General features: G+C 44.0%; 1 protein-coding gene across 1 annotated transcript in view; it reads right to left on the bottom strand.

The window, feature by feature from the left end:
* The window catches only part of WDFY4 (WDFY family member 4), a 285936-nt gene that overhangs the window by 191869 nt on the left and 75366 nt on the right, over positions 1 to 18701 (bottom strand). Inside the window, exons 15-21 of the mRNA XM_019556081.1 lie at positions 15281 to 15393; positions 14413 to 14611; positions 13494 to 13570; positions 12689 to 12907; positions 10701 to 10885; positions 3567 to 3798; positions 1467 to 1618 (exon numbers count right to left, since the gene is read on the bottom strand). Of these exons, the coding sequence (XP_019411626.1) occupies positions 1467 to 1618; positions 3567 to 3798; positions 10701 to 10885; positions 12689 to 12907; positions 13494 to 13570; positions 14413 to 14611; positions 15281 to 15393 (1177 nt within the window). The remainder of the gene's footprint in view (positions 1 to 1466; positions 1619 to 3566; positions 3799 to 10700; positions 10886 to 12688; positions 12908 to 13493; positions 13571 to 14412; positions 14612 to 15280; positions 15394 to 18701) is intronic.

An 18701-nucleotide genomic window follows, 5' to 3' on the forward strand; every position in this document is an offset into this window, starting at 1 on the left:
AGAGTAAACCCACTCCACAGCAATCGCACACGTAGACATGCCCAAAATTGATCAAAGGAAATTAAGAGTCATAATGGGTCATTCATCCCCAATGCCCTCATGTACCCCCATCACACCCACACACACACACACTACTTGTATCACAGCAGGTACTGCACTGGCAGAGGTTTTGGAAATGTGTGTAGATGGGGACTCAGTTTTTGTCAAGTGCCCTAATTACTAAACTAAAGGTGGGAAGGGCCTCCTTCATTCTCAGTCAGACACAAGCAGAAGGCAAAATAGGATCACATACTGTGTGGAAATGCCAAAAACTATGGTTATGTTGCCACATATGTGCCATTTAGGCTCCTACCACATGATCACTTATGGTGTGATGGAATCTGTTCCCTGATTCTAACAAATTACACCACTACTACTTGCCAGTGCATGGGGCATGTGGGATCATGATTCCCATTTCCTTCTGAACCAGAAAGTAGAAAGCCAGGTACCCAGTGAACAATCAACCGATTGGCAGTCCCAGCCCTGGGAATTCACTGGAATGCCACCCTGATGCAGGCATGCTGATGCAGTTCCAGGAGTAGAACCACCCATTAGCTGACTTGTTGATCTCAGCTTTGGGACAGCACTAGAGATGGTTCCCAGAACTAGTGTGATCCCAAAACTGGGACCAACAATCAGCTGATTGTGGTTCTGAGCCTCAGAACCCTGCTGGGGCATGTCCCAGATTCTACCATGCAGCTCGCATTAGGCTGCATGGTTGGGACCCTGCCACATGATCAATATAGCAGTGTTTCTCAACCCATGTGTTGCGATCCAAAAATGGGTCACAAGAATATTTCAAAGGGTTGTAAACAACTGCCAGAAAAATGCACAGAAGTGCACATTTCCCCTTGCAGGCTAGCAGCATTCCAGCCTACAAGCAGCTGCTTGGGGCATGGCCAGAATGCAAGGTCATGGGAGCAGCCCCTGCAGCTGGAGGAAGGTATGGGGAACAGGGGTTGGAGGGCCAGGGCTTGGGGACTGTCGGTGTGTGTGTGTGCACGTGCACACACATGCATGGAGAGGATGAGGGGGCAGGTGCCTGCTGGCACTGGGGGAAGGTGGCCAGATACCAAGACTGTGGCAGAGCAGGGAGGACGGGGCATTGCGGGTCAGGCACTGGCAGGGCCAGGGGGGTGTTAACTAGTTAACCAAATCTTAAGTGTAATGTCTGCCAAGGCCTTAGGCACAGAAAGCAAAATATGGCTCACAGCACCCTTGGAGCCCCAACTGAAGTTCCAAGGGTAGGGTGTGGCTCATCCATTCTAGGATGAATTGCCCTTGCTTCATTAAAGTGTTTCGCATCAGAGGGAAGGAACTACAGAAGTTGAGTCTGTTATAGCACATTGGGTATACACTTTTGCTCATGGTGTACCAAGTGCATGGTCTTATGGATTGGCAATTAGTTGGAAAAGAGAGTGAGCAACCTCTTTGGCAATCAGCCGGCCATCCACTTCATTGTAGCAGCACTTTATATCTTGGACTGTTGTAATGGAAGAACACACAGCATTGATACCAAATGAAATTTTCTCTTCTGCCATCAAGGCCATGAGCTGAGGTTGGTTGGACTGATCCTCACCTAAAATGAGAAAGCCTTTAAACTTCAAAGGAGTTATGAATTCTCAGTGCATAAGAATAAGACACACAAACGTATGACAATTAGAGGCAATTATTTTAAAAAGAAAGGGCTCAGCTATAGCTTAACTAGAACTGAACCCGGACCTTAAACCTTTGCAACCCAGTGACAGCCGCATTCCAGCAAGTGTGTTACTTGAGGATATGTTTGGTTGTCTCCATTAGATACTGTTCTATGCACCTCATATAACCTCCTAGCATTTCCATGAAGTGATGAGTCCACAGACACAGGAAGAAGGTGCCTGTTGTTAGCTACTTGCTATCAAAGGGTGAACTTTTTTCTGTCCACATACTACAAGTGAATAGTTGAGCCACATTAACAAGACCTTCCTATATCCACATGATGACAGGCAGGGGATGGTTTACCCAGTGTGTTTATACTACTTTCTCTATGGTTTCTCAAGCCTTGTCCCAGAAAGCCAGTGCAGGTTACTGAATATAAAGCAGTGGTTAGTACTCTACAGTGGCTACTATCCTGCTGTAAACAGACGACTGGAGTACATCGCAGGAAACAAAAGCCTGCTGGGGATCCCAGGACAGACAGGAGACACTGACATGAAATACTTTAAATATAACTTCTGCAAGGCACTATAGCAGTATTTCAAAACCAGGCATCCTGTTTTTCTTTGAAAAGCCAAAGCTTTCTATAGCAAGCAAACATGTCACATGCCAATTTTCATTTAGCAAAGACCCCAAGTTTTCAAGTTTGGATAGAAAACTTTCAGCTGGCCCTAGCCCTTTTGATTTAGGTTGCAGCCTCAGCAGATGGATTTCATTTACTCTTCCCAAGTGGGAGATGACCCCCGCCCCCACCATGTCCACTCCTCATCACCTAATACAGAGGTAGATGGGCTTGTTTGTTGAACAAGCAGCAATCAATAAATAAAATGTACTGGAGATGCTTTGTCTGGCTGTTTAATAATTGAAGCTAACAGTATGCTTTAGTTAAAAAGCTTCTTCATTAAATGGAATGTAATGTAGTTTTCCCTTCTTCTCTTTCAGTCTTTCTCCCACCCTGTATTGCACTACCCCAAAGTCCTCTGCAATGAAGCATATGTCTGTTTCCTTTTCTGCTACACTTTGAGTAGCACCATAAATATGTATTATCTGGTCACATCTACATATCCACTTTATTGTGGAGTAGACTAATTAGCTGTAAAGTATCATTGTTGGCACATGCAACAGCATTAGGCCACAGTGAACTAATTTACACTGGTGTAAGACACCAGTACTCTCTCACAGCAAGGTAATTTACTGCAAGTAAACGCATGTGTCAGGCAGATATGTAGACATTGCACCCGGGAGTAGATTATTCTGGCTCAAAGTACTCCAGGGTTTATTGCTTCACATTAACTGCATGTGTAAATGCACCCTCTGAGTAATAAGGTTCTTCCTTAATGTCTATCCCATGGAGATTTCAGCTTTCATCAATAACTTGATATCCACATAAAATAAAGACAATTGGTCTTGTGATTAAAACACTATTTTGGGGCTCAAGAGATCAGGGTTTGTGTTGGCTTTGCCACAGATTCCCTGTGTCCCTTGGGCTATCTACTTAGGAGCAGGTCCTTAAAGGTATTTAGGTACCTAAGGTGCAGGCAGATATCAAGGGAGATTTTCAAAAACACCTAGGAATCTAACTCCTGAAGGACATACACCTCCTTGCCTCAGTTCCCACCTGTAAAATGAGGACACTATTACTTGGTTTCTCATATCCTTGGTCTGCCCTATAAGGCTACGCAGTTTTCATGACAGGGACAGCCTCTAGCTGCATGCCTGGATGATGTCCAGCACAATGGGACACAACTGGAATATTAATAATACGTATTAGTAATACAGTAAAACACAGCCATGGCAGAGGCTTAATGTTGCAGACCAGAGCCATCACGTACCTTGAAGCTGCACTGCTTGGAAACTACTGCAGTACCTTGGGCCGAGCTTGTTAATAACTTGAACAGTTTCCAGAGAGACTGGCTCATCAAGCAAGTAGGTAGGGCCAAGGCGCCAGGTCAAGGAGGATTTCTGTTTCCAAACCCATGGGGTCGCTATGTATCCATAAACATCGACAAAGGATGATGATTCCATGGAAATGCAGCCACCAGGTAAGGGTTGTAGGTACTGCATCTGTAACAGAGAGGTTCTCTCCTTGAAGCAGCTGTGTCTGGGAGCTTATTGACTCCTCCTTGCAAGGTGCTGACAGCCCTCTTCTACTGAAATCAACAGTTGCTAATGGCACCCATCACTTTGCAAGATCTAGTCCTTACTTTGTGAAAATCCCAGTTATATAAAGACTAAAATTAACAGGAGCAAGTTTTCCTATTACACAGACATTCTGGACCCAGTTCATTCCTTCTGCAAATCCAATGACAGGAAGTGATAGTACCACTCTACTAAACAAAATCACTCCTACTCTTCAACTGGATAATCCAGAGTTGGTTGCAGGGTGCCATTTAATTGCCCATTAGGTAAAATAGCATTCTGCCCTAAAACTAGTTATTTAACTGCATGACTGTTCACATGTCCTCACCAGAACTAGATAATAAGTAGATCTCTAGCAGGAAAAGTGGTGCCCAAAATGTGCTTGTGTGCTTGTAGTCTTGTGCTACTGCACAGTAGCATCATGCAGCAGCAACCACGATGCAATGCCACTGAGCAGTAGTCTCAGGCTACTGTGCAGTTAGCATCACAAAAAAGCCATTTGACAGAGCTACTGTGCAGTAATGCAGGTTACTGCCCAGTCATTTAGTACTTGTTTATACAAGTATGCTGTGCAGTAATGACTGCATAGTCAGCGTCTCATATCAATGCAGCCTATAAAGAGCATCTTACTCCCTTTTTGTAGATGTGCCACAAAATCACCTCTATTCACAGATGCTAAAAAGCATTAGAGGCAAAATCTAGGTTAAATATTTTCCTACTGCTGCTTTATCATAAAAGTATTTAATATAGTTGCAATAGTGCCGTTTAAAAATGGAATTTGGACTTCTCTCTCACTTAGTGTCCTTTGATAATCCCACCATCAGCAATAACCTGTCACACTAACTAAAGTTGAAATCCTACAGTTTACTCGATATGGCCAGATCCCTGCACCCTTAAAGACTTCAGACAGGGCTCAATGACAGGTCATGTGAATGAATTTTCAGGACTGTTGCCTGCCATTTAATAGCCCACCTTTTTTTTTTATTATTTAATTTTAATTAAATCAGCCTTGTGGCTAGCTACTAGGAAAATCTAGTAAACAGGGACTGTGTCAGGAATATGACCAGGATGTAAAAGCAGCAGGACAACAGAAAAAGCTGCCTGAGGAAGTCGGACAGGGGACTGGATTGGATGGAATACAGGTTTTGCATTCCTGAAATCCTACTCCTAGATGCATCCTTTGCCCTGTGCTTTCCACTTCCCTTCCTGTGTAAAGAAAAAAATCCTACAGCATGTTCTAACATAAGAGACAATAACTGGGACAAAATGTTTATTTATTAAAGGCTTGTTTTATTTATTATGGATTGTTTCACTATATGATAAACACATTTGCTGTGAATTCTGTAATCAATTTCAGTGTTCAAGTTTTATTGATGACTTTCAGTCTCATCTGAATGAAATCTTAATTTAATTTGCCTTCATTCATGGAATAGATATAGGTCCCACAAGGCATTAAAGAGACTGATAGTATTGGGAAAAATATTTGGAAGTGAACAGATTGCTTCTGCAAACATAACTCAGAGCACTTCATGTGCATTACAACTGATTTAAAATTTAAGAAGAAACCAAAGTTAGGAGGACTACATGACAGTTCAAAGGGTCTGCATTAGAAATTGTTTTCATTTTCCATCCCACCAGCCTGAAAAACTCAAAAATCAAACGTGCAGCCTGAAAGCATCTTGAAGTGACTAAAAATCATGAAGTGAAAAACATAATAAATTTAAGGCTTTCTTTATTTGCCTATAGTATCTGTTTTTGGGGTGTGTTTGGGTCACATTTCCAAAATCTGTCTCACAATCAAGCAAGCTAGAAACAAGGAAATTACTTACCATTAAGTGTGTGAAAGGCAAGAACTTCTTAGGGTGATATCTTTTATTGGACCAGCTATGTATCGAGATAAAGCTGGGATAAATCCTTGCCTCTCACCTAATTTCTGGACCATCACAGCTACAACATTACTCTGACACTCTTACATAAGCAGTAAGTGGAATTCTTTGAGATGTAGTGTCCACATAAACAGTCTCCCTTGTGGGTGTGACTCACCTGGACCAGATATTTTCTGTCTTAGCAGTACCCATATGGCACACACTAGCCCTATCTTCCTTCCCACCTCCTGCTGAGTGAATAAAAGATAGAACACACTTCCCGCTCCTTGGTTTCCTCTCAGCTATGGAGCCCTCTCTTGCATTTGACTCCAAGGAAAAGAGGAATGCAGTCAGAATTCAAATGTTGGGACATCACATCTCAAAACACTCCACCTACTGACAAGTAGGTTCATTTTCTCTTTTGAGTAACAGTATACATACACATTTGCTCTTGTAGGTGACTCCAAGCCAATGTCCATATATACCTGGAGGTGGCCATTGGAGTCCTGAAACAAATAGCAAATGGAGTGCCCACATGCATATGAGAAAGGATCTCATTCTGCCCTACCTTTTGATATAAAATATGACAATGGTGTTATCTGTCTTCATCTGGACATGTTATCTTTGACTGTACAAACTCTCAGCACTACTCCAAGTTCTAATACACTGATATAAAGGCTCATCTCCTCCAGCAACCAGAGTCCCTGCACCTGGTGATCACTGGAATGTGTTTTTCACCCTCAGAGAGACATATTCATCATTATATTAACAGACAGGTGGAGAAAGGTGAACAACATTCCTCTGCATGGGACCATATGAGGGAAGACAGTGCCTAGATTGGAAATGTGATAATTTTGTCCAAGGAGTCACTGGAAGGTAAAACATCCCAGCTTACAAGCCCCTAAAGTGAAGTGTAACATGCGGTGTCACAAAGTTGCAAGAGGCTACGTGCCTATGGATGGGCAGGCAAAATCTTACTATCTTCATAGGATTCTTTCTGACTGAAGGGATTGAGCTCCGTTGGCAACTGGAATCAATCCTCCAGGAGATAAGCCCTCATTTTCACAGGATTCAGAGTGGCTCCTATGGAAAAGTCTCTGCCTTGGGACTATGGAGTGGGCTCAAGTACACCAGGGGTGAAACAACTAAGGTAACTAACATCATTATAAGAATGATACTCTGCCAATGCCAATTCTAAGCTGGGTACCTGCACAAGCTGTGCCAATGGGCTGGATGACAGCATGTCAGGAGACAGTGCTGAATAGTACAGGAAAATATTCTTCATTTGAGAAAGAGAAGGATATGCAGAACTTGACAGTGTATCAGCCATGGTCTCTTAGCACTGAGGTCAGAAAGTACCAAAGAGAAGGACATGAGGAACTACCCTACGAAGGACAGACATCTTTTAAGGTCTCAGGAAGCTCCAGACTTAGCACAGAGGTGAAACACTGATTGGGTGCAAAAGGATGAAGAGACATGTGTAGACAAAATGAGAGGTGCGTGCACACAACACTTTAAAACGGGTTAAACGCTTTTGCAACACTTCAATGGTGTCAGTGTTTTTGCGCATTAATTCCAGCCGCTATAGGAAATTCGGTGGCATAATGCACCTTGAATGACTCAGGGCACAGCAAACTAAAACTCCTCCATGGAGTTTTAATTTGCTGCCCCTACAGCTGCAAAGCAAAGCACTGGGCTCTATACAGCTCCATGGCTCTGCAGGAAGCCCTTCAGGCAGCAACCCGGGAAGGCAGGCTCCACCCAAGAAAAGCAGCGAGCCTGATCTTTTTGTTTCCCCCCCCAGAGCCTGCCTGCCTGCCTGCCTGAGCTGCGCGGGGGCCCAATGCTTCCCTCCACAGCTTCAGTGCCCCCCGCGACCACCTGAGCCAGGTGCTTGTAGGCAGGTGCCACCCGAGGGGGAGCCACTGCCGCCGCAGAAAGAAGCACCAGCCCGTCTCGCAGCCCAGGGGCCACTCCACCCACCAGCATTTTGCCCTCCCCTCCCCACTGGAGAGGCAGGTAAGTCAGCAGGGTGTGTACATGACATGGGGTTTTAATCAGCCCTAAATTGAAGTGGTGTTTTTTAAAACCCACCACTTCAATTTAGGGCCCCTGTTTCATCTACACACGCCCAAGACCCTCTTCTTATTCACAGCTGATAAGGGGTTCAGACCTATTTTTCTTTGGCCTTATGATGGCCTGTGAAGCTAGTGCAAAGCCAACAAATCTGGCTCCTAGAAAATGTGAGGTTCTGCATTAAACCCCTGAGAAAAGAACTTCCTGAGCCAAGATAGTGTGACAGTCAAAGCGCCCAGGTCTTTTAAACTTCACCTATCCATCCTGTCAGCTCTAAGGTCTCAGGCCTTTTCTCTCCTTTTAGAACCTGATGGGTAAAGGAAGTCAGCTATGAATCAATGAGCCAAAGATGAGTCGATTACATTTTGGATCTGCTTCTGATTGGCGATCTCCCTTTGAAACACTAAAGGAACTTTTCCAGTATCAACTTTGCCAACACCAAGGTTGACTCAGGTCAGCACAGGGATCCAGCGTTGGCTGTTCAGTGCTACAAGGATGATCTTGACCATGGATCTAAGGCCAAACAAAGGACCTCTGTAGGAAGAGCCTCAATTACTCCTCCTTGTGGCTTTGGTCTGAAGGATCAATATGAGGCTTTCCCAGACAGAGGAGACATCTCGTACAGCCATCTGTTGCCAGAATCAGACTGTCACAGGAGGGTCACAGAGGAAATCATAGATAACATGGGGAATCTGAATTCTTGGTTGAGGCAATCTCTTTTATTAGACCAACTGGATATTTGCAAAAAAACAGTCTATTTGCTAGCTTCTGGACACACCCGCCCTTCTTCAGCCATAGCAGAGTACAAAGATGGTAAAATTTCTCCTAGCTGGAAATAAAATTCATATTTCACAGGAGAGCTGAAAGGTGTTATAAGATCTATTCATTGGAAAAGTTAATTTTGTGCAAATTAGGCTCAGATAAAAGCTAGACCAGTCTTCTATTTACCTCAAAGTTGTTTGATGGCAAGCAGGATACTGACTTATGCTTCCCTCTGGTTATGATGTTTCATATTTCACAGGAGGATGGGCTGATGGAAGGCTGTCTTGGGCAAGGAATTGATCTTGTGTTGAGGCAGCTCTGTGAACTTGCATTTGGCTCAAAACAACAGGCTGAAGCAGTTGTATCAGCTTTTAGTTTTCAAGATGGTGAATTTTGCTTCCTTTTTGTAAAATTATGAAGTTTATGAGGAAGCTTAAGATGAAGACAGTGTCAAGATCAACTCACTATATGCTCAGAAAGACTGGTTCCAAAGTGGGACCAGAAAGCAGTTAGGACACCAACCAGTCTGAAATGGTGGTGCCCTGTGGCATTTTTAGATTTACATGTTTATGCAAAAAGTGATGGGTCACCTGGTTACAAACTTGAGGGAAAATTCTCAGCTTTTCTTCCTAGGATGGTGAAGCAGCAGCATACAAACTGAATAAAAAGGGAGCGGGGGTAACCTTACGATTTAGAAAAGGTTTCTTAGTACCTGGGTATCTGCTTTGCTCCATTAGACCTAAGCTGCTCAGAGTCTCACCAGTGCTCTGTCTCTCACAGAGGTTGAGAATAACTGAGAAATAGGAACAGTGTACTGCCTTCTTCCCTTTTAGCATGGGGCATGAGAGCAAGAGCTGGAGGACACCCTCCCAGTACTGCTAAGGCAAAGCCTTGAATTGAGGGCCCAAGAAGACAAAGACACGCACAAGTGAGAATGACTCTGTGGACAATTAATAGAAAGAGAACTTACTTTTCTAAATTAAAAGCCAAGATTCTAATATAACATCAAGACTCCAGGAAGTGATGACCTATTGAAAACACTAAGCACTGCAAGTCTTGCGATGAAATTATGAGAATTAGTATTTGGGCAGTTTCTAAACCTCTTTTTGAATAATCTGACACCACAGCAGATTGTTTCATTGCGAGAAGCAGGCAGAGGATGAATGGAAAAATCACACTGGTGAAGAGATATGATAACCTCAGCACTTGAGCATCTGAGCTTTGAAAGTCAAGATCCTCAACAATCCCAAAGATTGTCCACTCTTTTTAAGATCTCTCACATTTGACACCCAAAAATCACTCCACATTTTTTTTTAAATGTGGACCTAAGGGTACATCTACACTGTAATCCAAAGACGTGGCTGCAGACTAGACCATACCCCTGGCAGCTTTCTGCTACCTCGCATGGGGGCTGCTAACACAGTAGTCAAAGCGCACAGGGCTCAGCATGGGCTAGGTGCCTAAATATCTGGCTAACTTCTTGAGAGGATTTTGTGGACTCTGCGTTGAACCCCACGTTGTTGTGACTACATTGCTTTCAGTACCCAAACAAGCCAATGTACAGCTAATTTGGATGTATTATGCACATTCAAACTGCTGTGCAGAGATATCCTAAGATCCCGGACAGATGAACACAGGTCCCAGAGTAATTTACAATGGTTTTGTACTTCACTGAAAATTGCAACAGGATGAGGAATAGACAGACATGCAGCTACTATTCAGTAGGTGGTTATAACTGTGCCTGACTGCTAGGTGGCACGGAGTAAAGCTGCATTGGCCTTAAACTGCTATTCTGGGATAGGTGCAGACAGACTAAACCTAAACCAGTGTAAATTATACCGGTGCAGTTTTACCCTTGATTTTCTGAGGGAAAATTCTCTCCCATTCTGGTTAAAGGGGATGCATCATATTTGCTACTTGAATATGCTGGTGTATTACTGATTATAGCAATGAAAATGTGGTGTCTCGCCAAGCCCCAAGTGCCTAAGTATTCAGGCAATTTGCATCTTTAGTTTAATACCATACCCTCCGGTGTATATGGAGAGTATACAAAGCACATGTAGTTTCCTAGCTCAAGCAACCAAAACAAGAAAATTCAAACAGTCACCTGTCAAGAATATTTACCTTAGCAGAGCCAAGCATCTGTCCATTTATATAAGCTGATACAATGCAGTTCCTCTTCATTTCTTTAGCAACAGTCACTACAAGGTGATGCCACTGCCCAGTGACTAGCAGTTTGCCACAGCCAAACTGGACTTGCACTGGGGCCACAGAGGGAGCTGGGACTTCACCTTCAGGTTCCATGATGTCTGCAAAAACCAAAACAGGGGCTGTCAGACAAATCAGGGGCTACCTCTTACTGTGTGTTTACCCAAGACCTGGCATCACTGGACCTCAATTCTGACAGAAGCCTTTGGCAATAAATGGTGGTAATAATAATAATAGTGAAATCTTTTCATTTGTACAGTTCAAGCTTTTTTAAAAATAAAAAATAGATGTCAATATCATTTTCTCCATTTCACAGTATCATTTTCCCCTTTCTCTATGGGAAACTGAGCCATAAAAGTGACTTGTCAAGGTCTCCCAGTGGACCAGTATCAAAGCTAGGAACAGAGCACATTTGCAGACTCCCAGTCAACATTGCATTCACCAGACTGCACCGGCTATGGAACATAATTAATAATAAAATTGAGGCATAGAAAATTGATGCAACTGGCACAATGTTGTATATAGATTGAGCAGAAGAGCCAGACGTAAGACTCGGACATTTCTCTTAAAGTTTGCTAGGAAAGGGAAGGGATGAAGAAATATACACGCACTAAAATACTGGAGTTCTATCATCAAGACCTGATACTTGGATCTGAGACAGGATCTGGATAACAAGAGGCTATTCACATGCCATATATTCAAAGTGTTACTCAGTGCTTTTCTAGCAAACTGAGGAGAGGAATACAGATACTGTAAATACACAAAATACCCATTTCATTCGCAATGATATTTCACTCCAAACAACACAGAGTGCTACCAACTGCAATCAGTGCTGCTGTTCTGTAAGTACAACTCTAAAAATTATGCACAAAGAATATAAATGGAACACCAAACAGAATCAATATAAATTTTCATGTGAGTTCCTATCAATCAGAGCTGGGCAGGTGATAATTCTCCAGGTTTTAGGATATTCCAGCTGGTGAAGTACAGTGTGATTGGCCTCTGCACCAGCTCTGGTACAGGAACTGGGAAAAGGGACTGTAGTACTTCCATGCTTTTATTAACTCAGTTGAGAGGTACAATGATAGTTGAACACATTGCTGATTACCATCAGAGAGATACTCCTCCTACAAAAAGGGCTAACTTTACTATGATTAGCACTTAGCACATGTTTTACTGCTTGAATGTGCAGCTACTCATGTATTAAGTTAACATACCCTAAGGTCCTTATCCCTTACCTTTTCCCTATTTGTCCCTTAAGATCAACAGTTCTCCACATTTTTTACTCAAGGAACTGCTCCATAACTTTTTCTGAATTTAGCAGCACCCTCTGTGGATGCAGGCAAATGGAGCTGCTCCTTTTCTGCATGCAACAGAGACATAACCCCCCACTCTTTATCTTGATGCATGATGCCCACCAGGCACCCCTCACCCACCAGGAAACAGGGGCAGTGAGGACACTTACTTTATCTTGTCTGCAGTGGAAGCATTGCCAGTATGGGCTCTTAGGCAGACCAGCAGCAACCTCATGGCAAGCATTCATCAGGGCAGGCTGCAGCAGAGTGCCCCCTCCTGTCACAGCCACCTCCCAGTCTGGCCCCACATGGTGTCTCCCAGAAACAGAGGTGCAACAGGGCAGTTCCACATGGTGGCACTGGTAGGGCAAAACCCTTAAAAGGATCTTACGACACTCCAATGTGTCACAGCACCTCAGCTTAGGACCGCTGTTTTAGACCAAAGCAACTAGTTCATAGTAGCTCCCAATTCCAAAGGCTCTTTGCAGAAAAACAGGTTGCAATTTCCTTTTCAAATCAAAGTGGAAATTCAATCTTTAGAACCTCTACTTTTTTCTCCAAATGATTGAGACCCTGTAGGGACCACAGAATGGCTGAGGAACACCTTACCCAATGGCTGGAACTCCGTTTCCTCTGTAGAGATGATTAAGGAGTGGTTTTGGGGAGAAAAGCTCACTGAAAAACAGACAAACTCCTGCTCTGTCCTTGACATATGTCGCACCACACTAAGGAACCGGATTGGGTGGGTATCATATGCCAAACCAAACCTGCTGACCAGGAACCAGGAGGAGAAAGTCAGGCCACCAAGAGGAGGAAACAATCGGGCACCTGTGGTCAAGAAACAAAATGGATATAAAGGCTCTGGTTCCCCCATTCCCAGCAAGATCTTGCCTTTTTTATCTGAAAATCTCAAAGAATATTGGTCCAATCTCACTGCAGAAGTTCAGAAGTTCCAAGGCATGTTTGTGGAAGAAGCAACCATGGACTCTATAAGTGCTTCAAATCCTATTTCCCTGCTCCAGTAATGAGCCCTTTATCCAAGGCAATACTGGAAAAGCATCTCACAGAAGCACCCAGATCCAAAACTGAAAATAAGCATTCTCTAATTTACCAAATTCAGATGTTCAGAGGTGGACAAATATTCCTAGCCACATTTGCAATAATTTTGTCCTATGTGGTTCTAAATGTCTCTTTTTCCCCTGAGAGACTATTGTGCAATTTAACAAAATTCACTTGGTAAGACATTCATTTATCCTTTTAACAACTGGCTCTCATGTTGCAGCTTGGCCCATGGTAGAGAAATGCTCAGAGCTGGGTCTGAGCACAGAGGTGGAAAACAGTCTGTGACCACCTCTGACTAACACTGAATGCTTGAGGTTCTCCAAAGGGCATAAATGAAACAGAAGGCACTTACCTTGTCCAACTCCTCCTGAGATGGATTGTTCAGTATTGGGGCCCAAAACAGTGGCAAGCGTGGGGAGGAATAAACAACTACAAAAAACAAAGGACACTGCTTAGCGGAAATTCAAACACTTCTCAATGGGCCTCCACTAGCCTGATCCTGAACTCATTTTACCTTCAACTGTCCTAATTAATACAATCCAGTAGGACTGCATTCTCAGAAAATAGGGCTCTCAATTGAAAATTTTAAGAACATGAACAAATTTTCATGGTAGGGTTGGAGTGTTGCTGCAGCTGTGATGGTCCAAGAGGCAAGGCTTTATACCAGCTTTCAGGCATCAGGGCTGCCTATACATATGGCCGTTGGCTTTTTATTGAGAACACTGCAGCACTGCTGCAGCATCACATGAATTAAGCCCCCACTCATTTAAAAATGGCCACAGGGCACTTTAAATAAACCTCACTGAATGAGGTTTAGATAAGGCATCATGGCCATTTTTAAACATGTGAGGGCTTAATATATGTGGCGTTGCAGCATTTCAATTAAAGCGGGCACCAGGGAACTGCTCTAATTAAAATGCCCCTCTCAGCCTCCAACCCCTGAGCACGTGTATAGGCAGCCCTGGTGCCCTTCCTTGGATCTAAAGAAGTAGCAGACACAGGCTGAGCTAAATTTAGATCACCCTGGGTTTGCTTCCCTTTTACACCTGAGGAAGGATACCAGATGCCCAAAAGTTTATCCAACAGTTCTTCAAACTTTCTGTGCTATCATTGAAGTGGGCAAGCAGAGTTGTGTACCACCACTTAGGCCACATGTGGAGTATGGATAGGGGTATAGGTTCAGCTCAGAGAAGAGCTGAAGGACTCTCTTTAGCCCAAACCAGAAGCTTGAAAACACTGTAGAACAGCAATAAAAGAAGGATCAGTGATACCCGTAGCCCTCTGCTGACATGTCGAACTCCATAAAGGATGGAGCCAAGGAAGTGTTGGGCAGCTGGAAGTTCCGTGGTGACGTCATGGAAATGAGACTCATCGCTGTTTGGAGAGCCACAGCAGACCCCCTGTGCACCCAAGGTGAGTTGGTGCCTGGTGGAGGAACTGCACTTTTGTCCGACGTGACTACTTCTAAACCTACAACAACAATGCAGGGCATTACCTGGTGCTCAATACTACACAATGGCTTTTTTCAGCAGTCTTCTTCTCAACTTCATATCCAACATAGAAAAGATAGGAAACCCTGGGTACGTCTATATTGTGTCCCCAGCGTGTCCCAGAAGGGATTCCCCCAAGCATGCCTTCCTAGCAGCTCCCACACATACATGTCAAATTTCAAAATGCAGAGGTGGAGCTGCTCCAGAGTGTTCAAAAGGGGCCACTACAGATGCCCCTGGAGAAACTGCCTCACCAAATTTCCCAGTTTGGCATATGCAAGCAGGAGGGGGTGATGCTGTCTTGGAGCTAAGCACAATATAGCATTATAGTACAATGGGAATTGGGGCTGGGGGCACAGATGGGTATCCATAAGAGGAAATGGGTATGCCCCCTGCTCCAAACCAGAAGTCCCCTTTTTGGGTTGTGGAGAACTACTGAATGTGCTAGTATAAACTACTGCTCAGTGGCTGTTACACATTTCTTCCTCTGGCCATTCCACAGACACTGGTCCATTCTTTTAACCAGCCTAGAGCCTAATGTCCTCAAACACTATATCTGTGCTCTATCTAGCTCCTAAAGCAGCATCCCATTAACATGTGAACAGACCATCACCTGAGTATGGACAACATGCTCAACACTCTTCCTTACTTTTATTCCAAGCTGCTTTATCCAAACCATCCTCTTGACTTGATGGCACTAGAATTCTTTTTGTGCCACCTCCTGACACTGCTGGCAGAGATGCTTCGAGCCAGAGAAACTTCCTAGAATGTGTAAACCAAAAAAGAGGAAAACCATCTTAGAAGGAGAACTTTTCAGCATGCTGATATCAATGCAAATACAGCACAGCCCCAATATCACCAAATTTCATCTTGTGAAACAACCCTCCATTTGAAAAGCAGAGCTAGGCAACATAAAACAAAACACTAAAAGACAGTTTTTGAGACAGTATCAATACTTTTCATGGAATTTTTTTAATTGAAATTGTCAATTTTTTCTTAAGTATAAACGTTATTTTCATTTTTAAATAATGTTGCTTTATTTTATGATATTTTATACATGTGGTGCTCAAAGCACATCTCATGGCCTGAGTCATCCACCCATGTTCTGGGAGCCCTGCAGCAAGTAATGTTGCCACTGCACCCTACCGCTACATTTTTGGACCAATAAAGTGCCTCATAGGGTAAATGTCAAGAACCTATGCGCTGGATCAGGCTGGCATTCAGGTTCAGCCCTGACATATATGCCAGGACCTGGCCCAATAAGTTGGTTCTCAGCCCCAGACATGGTACATGGAACTGGATCCAGCACATGGGCCTGGGACCACGCACCAGATCCAACCTGCAGACTGCCTGCACAGCATTCATCTGGCCTTGGTCCTTGAAAGGTTGAGCAGCACTGTTATATACTCCACTTCCAAACTTTCTTCCCTTTGGACAAAGTGAAACCAAAATAATTTTAAGCAAAACTCTTTTCACTTTTAACTTAAAATATTCCTGAAAAGATATTTCAAATGAATTGTGTTCTTTTCTATTATCTTTTGGTAGCAAAATTAAATATTTTCACCAGCTTTACTGAGGAGCTTATCTGTGTAGCAGCATGAGACTGGGTTATAACACAGATGTTTAAATCACTGATGCCACAGATCTCATCTGAAACAGATGTTGATCAAGAGGGCACTGATTTTAAATGGTATTGTGGAGATACCAAATGTATCTTCAGATTAAGTGTTTCTAAGACGAGATAGTTCCCAAGATCAATTATAGAAGTATTGGCCTTTTGAACAACATACCACTGGAAAACCTGGACAAATTCCTGGACTACATGAAAACCTGTGTATCAGTTTTTCCACAGGCGACTGCTGGGGGGGCACAGGGTAGGCATGTGCCTTCCCTGAGATTGGCCTCTGACTCAGCTTCGCTCAGGATAGGGCAGGTTTTTTGCCATGCAGGCCGGCAGCATGTTGGGGCGGGGGAGGCACTAAGCCACGGCACTGAAGTATAGGAGTGGATATGAGGCTTTTGGCCTGCCCCCGGGCCCACCCACAAATTGTATCCTCCCTCCCCCCCCAGGCTCAGGAGGCACCAGTCATCCCTAAGTTTTTCTCATCTGCAAACCAGAGAAAAATAATCCAGACCTTTCCTCCCTCTGGCTCTAATAAAAAAAATTGTTCAGCACATGGATGAATATGACTTTCTAGGGAGAAATCAACATGGCTTTGTCAATGGGAAATCATGCCTCATCAACCTACTAGGAGTTCTTTGAAGGGGTCAATAAGCAGGTATACTGGGGTGATCCAGTTGACATAGTATATCTGGACTTTGAAAACACCTTTGACAAGGTCCCCCATCAGAGGTTCTTAACTAAATTAGGTTGCCATGGGATTATAAGGAATGTCCATTCATGGACTAGGAATTGGCTCAAAGACAGAAAAGCAAAGAGCGAGTATAAATGGTTAATTTTCAAGATAGAAAGAAGTAAACAGTGGGTCCCCCAAGGATCTGTGTTAGGACCAGTGCTGTTTAACATATTCATAAATGATCTGGAAAAGGGGATAAGTAGCAAGGTGGCCAAACCTGCCATAAATTAAGCAAAGTGGCAAAAACCAAGGCAGACTGCGAGGAACTACAGAAGAATCTGGCATGATTGAGTGAATGAGCAACTAAATGGCAGATAAGTGCAAAGTGATGCACTGGGACAAAACAAACTCAAATTATCCTACACTATGATGGGCTTTATATTAGCTGTTACCACACAGGAGAGAGATCCGGGAGTCATGTGGACAGTTCTATAAAAACATCAGCTCAATGTTCAACAGCCAGCAAAACAATAAGAATTATTAAGAAGGGAACTGTGAACAAAACAGAAAGTATCATTATTTCCCCTTAATAAATCCATGATCCATCCACAACTTGAATACTGGGCCCAGTTCTGGTCCCCACACCTCTAAAAGGATATTAAAAAACTAGAGAAATTACAGAGAAGGGCAACAAGAATGATTAGCAGTATGGACGGGCTTCCATATGAGACACTAAAGAGGCTAGGCCTATTCAGTTTAGAAAAGAGATGCTTGAGAGGGGACATGATAAGGGGTTACAAAATACTAAAAGGCAAAGAGGAAGTAAACAGGGATTTATTATTTACTAGCCAGCTGCCCGTCATGAATGATGAAGCATTTCAGGGAGAGCTTAATGCTCCCCACCACTCACAATTTGGGGCCGGCCATGCAAACCAGGGGCAGGCAATTCTTTTGGGAGGATGGCCATTTTTGGCAAGCTATCGAAGGCTGCGTGGGTAGCTCCCCCCTTTGGCAAGTGCCCCTCCCCCCGGTTGCCATCCTGTGACCAGAAGTCCCACCCCCTAGCCCCTGACCTTTGCCACCAGAAGTCCCTCCCCTTGCCCCTTGAAGTACTCTGTTCAGCAAGGGGTTGTGCCATCTTGGAACCAAAAAGATACCACATTAAATTCCAAAAAGGAAACATCTACAGCATTCATTAATCTGATTTCAAACAATATTTTTTTCCCGCTATACACGTGTTTGTGTAGTGCACATAGAGGGGATTGTACAATACCTTAAAATGAAGTTTTACTTTTGCATATTGTGGGGGATGGGTATAGGTTTGTAGGGGACTGTGGGTCTGTGTGGATATGTGGGATGTGGGTGAGTATGGGGTTTGTGTGGGGTTGTGTTGGGGGAGGGTGCCTGGCCTGTGTGACAGGGTATAGATGGTGGGGTCTGCATGTATGGTAGTGTGAGGGGAGTGTGGGTGCATTTGTGGGGTGTGTGTGTGGGAATAATCATATGAACACACACACCCACTATCCTATGAACACACACACACCCACTCAACCCCTGACCCCACAACAACACCCACTCACCCACTCTGCCCCTGGCCTCACAACCTCATCCACCATCCCACTCTGCTGCCTGCTGCACACCCACACCCATCCACCCACCCAGACAGCCTCTGGCTGCCCACCCACCCTCCCACTCTGCCCCTGGCTCCGCAACCACACCCACACACTCTGCCCCTGGGTCCACAACCACACCCAACCACTCTGCCCCTGGCAG

This window comes from Crocodylus porosus, unplaced genomic scaffold (genome assembly GCF_001723895.1).
Source record: "Crocodylus porosus isolate Cpor-Errol unplaced genomic scaffold, CroPor_comp1, whole genome shotgun sequence".
NCBI classification, from domain to species: Eukaryota; Metazoa; Chordata; order Crocodylia; family Crocodylidae; genus Crocodylus; species Crocodylus porosus.